At 42.7% G+C, this 4,499-nt stretch overlaps 1 protein-coding gene across 1 annotated transcript in view; it reads left to right on the top strand.

The window, feature by feature from the left end:
• The first annotated feature begins 244 nt into the window (after nt 1-244).
• LOC120037502 (putative thiamine transporter SLC35F3) overlaps nt 245-4,499 on the top strand; it is a 27,008-nt gene continuing 22,753 nt past the window's right edge. Inside the window, exons 1-2 of the mRNA XM_038983532.1 lie at nt 245-448; nt 2,286-2,396. Of these exons, the coding sequence (XP_038839460.1) occupies nt 302-448; nt 2,286-2,396 (258 nt within the window). The 5' untranslated portion in view covers nt 245-301. The remainder of the gene's footprint in view (nt 449-2,285; nt 2,397-4,499) is intronic.

Here is a 4,499-nt window from a genome sequence, read left to right as displayed (position 1 = left end):
AACTTCTGACCCACTGGAATTGTGATACAGTGAATAATAAGTGAAATAATCTGTCTGTAAACAATTGTTGGAAAAATTACTTGTGTCATGCACAAAGTAGATGTCCTAACCGACTTTCCAAAACTATAGTTTGTTAACAAGAAATTTGTGGAGTGGTTGAAAAATGAGTTTTAATAACTCCAACATAAGTGTATGTAAACTTCCGACTTCAACTGTACATGTACCTGTGTACTGTGCACGTGTGTCTGTTTTTGTGTGTGTGTTTTTGTGTGTGTGTGTGTGCGTGTGTGTGCGTGCATGCATGCCTGTGGGTGTTCATCTGTGTGTGTTCCTCTCTAGGGAGTGTTGTCGGTTTTTTGGGGACGACGGGCTGACAGCCAAGGTGTTTTTCACTAAGGTGGCTCCGTTTGGCTTGCTGTGGATCCTCACCAACTACCTGTACCTACAGGTACTGTGCTTCTTTCCTCCCATCCTGGGGGGTGTGTGTGTGTGTGTGTGTGTGTGTGTGTGTGTGTGTGTGTGTGTGTGTGTGTGTGTGTGTGTGTGTGTGTGTGTGTGTGTGTGTGTGTGTGTGTGTGTGTGTGTGTGTGTGTGTGTGTGTGTGTGTGTCAGGTTAGGGACTGTGACAGTATTGTATAGTGCCTGCAGGTGTAACAGGTGTCACTGTGCTAGCTAGTGGTCGACCAATTATGATTTTTCAACGCCGATACCGATACCGATTATTGGAGGACCAAAAAAAAGCCGATACCGATTAATTCGCCTATTTTTATATATATATTTGTAATGAAGACAATTACAACAATACTGAATGAACACTTTTATTTTAACTTAATATAATACATAAATACAATCAATTTAGTCTCAAATAAATAATGAAACATGTTCAATTTGGTTTAAATAATGCAAAAACACAGTGTTGGAGAAGAAAGTAAAAGTGCAATATGTGCCATGTAAGAAAGCTAACGTTTAAGTTCCTTGCTCAGAACATGAGAACATATGAACGCTGGTGGTTCCTTTTAACAGGAGTCTTCAATATTCCCAGGTAAGAAGTTTTAGGTTGTAGTTATCATAGGAATTATAGGACTATTTCTCTCTATACCGTTTGTATTTCATACCTTTGACTATTGGATGTTCTTATAGGCACTTTAGTATTGCCAGCCTAATCTCGGGAGTTGATAGGCTTGAAGTCATGAACAGTGCTGTGCATCAAGCATTGCTAAGAGCTGCTGGCAAACGCAGTAAAGTGCTGTTTGAATGAATGCTTACAAGCCTGCTGCTGCCTACCACCGCTCAGTCAGACTGCTCTATCAAATCATAGACTTAATTATAACATAATAAACACACAGAAATACGAGCCTTAGGTCATTAATATGATCAAATCCGGAAACTATAATTTCGAAAACAAAACGTTTATTCTTTTAGTGAAATACAGAACCGTTCCGTATTTTATCGAACGGGCGGCAACCCTAAGTGTAAATATTGCTTTTACATAGCACAACCTTCAATGTTATGTCATAATTATGTAAAATTCTGGCAAATTAATTACGGTCTTTGTTAGAAAGAAATGGTCTTCACACAGTTCGCAACGAGCCAGGCGGCCCAAACTGCTGCATATACCCTGACTCTGCTTGCACTGGAACGCAAGAGAAGTGACACAGTTTCCCTAGTTATAAGAAATTCATGTTAGCAGGCAATATTAACTAAATATGCAGTTTTTTTAATAATGTACTTGTGTATTGATTTTAAGAAAGGCATTGATGTTTATGGTTAGGTACACATTGGTGCAACAACAGTGCTTTTTTCGCGATTGCGCTTGTTAAATCATCACCCATTTGGCGAAGTATGCTGTGATTCGATGATAAATTAACAGGCACCGCATTGATTATATGCAACGCAGGACAAGCTAGTTAAACTAGTAATATCATCAACCATGTGTAGTTAACTAGTGATTATGTTAAGATTGATTGTTTATAAGATAAGTTTAATGCTAGCTAGCAACTTACCTTGGCTCGTTGCTGCACTCCCGTAACAGGTAGTCCAAAAATGCCGATTACCGATTGTTATGAAAACTTGAAATCGGCCCTAATTAACCGGCCATTCCGATTAATCGGTCGACCTCTAGTGCTAGCTTAGCGGTATAGCTTCCTTCACCATCCCTGTCCCCTTACTGGACTCAAACTATTGATCCTCTGCTTCAAAAACACACGTAGCCAACTACACCACCGAAAATCTAGCAATTTGGCGAATTGATTTTAAGCTGTGACGTGATCTTGTCTCTAACACAGGCCCTGAGGAAGATCAACACCACAGACGTGTCAGCTCTGTTCTGCTGCAACAAGGCCTTCGTATTCCTGCTCTCTTGGATCGTACTGAGAGACCGCTTCATGGGGGTCAGGGTGAGTTACAGTGTGTGTGTGTGTGTGTGCGTGTGCGTGTGCGTGTGTGCGTGTGTGCGTGTGTGCGTGCGTGCGTGCGTGCGTGCGTGCGTGCGTGCGTGCGTGTGTGTGATGCACAAAGTCTGTCAGGAGATGTCCAGGGAACCTACGAAGAGATAACATTCAGACTGGAGATTCCTCCAGGTATGAGTAGATAAGAGTTCATTTCAGGGCTAGATAAAAATGTCTCCTAATTAAGACCAATGTCTCCTAATTAAGACCAATGACTCATTCTCAGTTGGACTAGCTAGGTCCTACCTAATTAAGACCACAGACTCAGTCTCAGTTGGACTAGTTAGGTCCTACCTAATGAAGACCACAGACTCAGTCTCAGTTGGACTAGCTAGGTCCTACCTAATGAAGACCACAGACTCAGTCTCAGTTGGACTAGTTAGGTCCTACCTAATTAAATTACAGCAGACAGTATTTAACTGTGTGTCCTGGATTCCCTGTTCTAGTGGGCTTTAACCTGGATGAACCAGAGGCTAATGGCTCCCTGCCTCCCAGACTCTGACACGTCCTTTCTATTAAAAACTATATTGGGTTAGAGGCTAGTTTGCATCAAAATGGCACCCTATTTCCTTTATAGTGCACTATTTTTTAGCCCTATGGGCCCTGGTCAGAAGTAGTACTACATAGGGAATATGGTGCCTTTTGGGAAGCAGCCTAAACCCTGTCTGTGCTGGAGCCCTGCGTTCCCCAAAGGAATGAAGAGTATTAAGTATTAAGGGTTGAGGGCATGGGGAACTGATCTGGGTTCAGAAGAGTTGAGGGCATGGGGAACTTATCTGGGTTCAGAAGAGTTGAGGGCATGGGGAACTGACCTGGGTTCAGAAGAGTTGAGGGCATGGGGAACTGACCTGGGTTCAGAAGAGTTGAGGGCATGGGGAACTGATCTGGTTTCAGAAAAGTTGAGGGCATGGGGAACTGACCTGGGTTCAGAAGAGTTGAGGGCATGGGGAACTGACCTGGGTTCAGAAGAGTTGAGGGCATGGGGAACTGATCTGGGTTCAGAAGAGTTGAGGGCATGGGGAACTGATCTGGGTTCAGAAGAGTTGAGGGCATGGGGAACTGATCTGGGTTCAGAAGAGTTGAGGGCATGGGGAACTGATCTGGGTTCAGAAGAGTTGAGGGCATGGGGAACTGATCTGGGTTCAGAAGAGTTGAGGGCATGGGGAGCTGACCTGGGTTCAGAAGAGTTGAGGGCATGGGGAACTGACCTGGGTTCAGAAGAGTTGAGGGCATGGGGAACTGACCTGGGTTCAGAAGAGTTGAGGGCATGGGGAACTGACCTGGGTTCAAATACTATTTTAAGTATTTTAAATACTGTTGACAGTTTTGGGACTATTCCATTAAGCCAGGTAAACTCAATCAAGTTGTGGGCATTCAGAAGATAACCTGTACTGCAGTGCAGAAAAAAACATTTGCTTTCAAGTGAATGTAACTGCTCCGTCAGGGCTGGGGGATAGTTCATTAAGGGTCATTGTTAGATAATTGTTAATGAACTTGGACCTCGGCGTCACCCTGGGAGAGAGTTTGTCAAATGAACAATGTACCTTTCAGCACCAAAGGTTTTCTGAAAAGGAGCTATAAGTAAGTTGCTGGATACAGTGCCTTGCAAAAGTATTCATCTCCCTTGGCATTTTTCCTATTTTGTTGCATTACAACCTGTAATTTAAATTGATTTTTATTTGGATTTCCTGTAATGGACATACACAAAATAGTCCAAATTGGTGAAGTGAAATTAAAAAAATAACTTGTTTTAAAAAATCGAATAAAAAACTGAAAAGTGGTGCGTGCATACTGTATGTATTCACCCCCTTTGCTAGGAAGCCCCTAAATAAGATCTGGTGCAACCAATTACCTTCAGAAGTCACATAATTAGTTAAATAAAGTCCACCTATAATAAAGTCCATCTGTTCTGAAAGGCCCCAGAGTCTGCAACACCACTAAGCAGGGGGCACCACCAAGCAAGCGGCACCATGACGACCAAGAAGCTCTTCAAACAGGTCAGGGACAAAGTTGTGGAGAAGTACAGATCAGGGTTGAGTTATAAAAAGATAT

The sequence above is a fragment of the Salvelinus namaycush genome, unplaced genomic scaffold (genome assembly GCF_016432855.1).
Source record: "Salvelinus namaycush isolate Seneca unplaced genomic scaffold, SaNama_1.0 Scaffold173, whole genome shotgun sequence".
NCBI lineage: Eukaryota > Metazoa > Chordata > Actinopteri > Salmoniformes > Salmonidae > Salvelinus > Salvelinus namaycush.
Note: the sequence above shows the minus strand (reverse complement) of the source record. Positions and strands in the feature narration are given on the sequence as shown.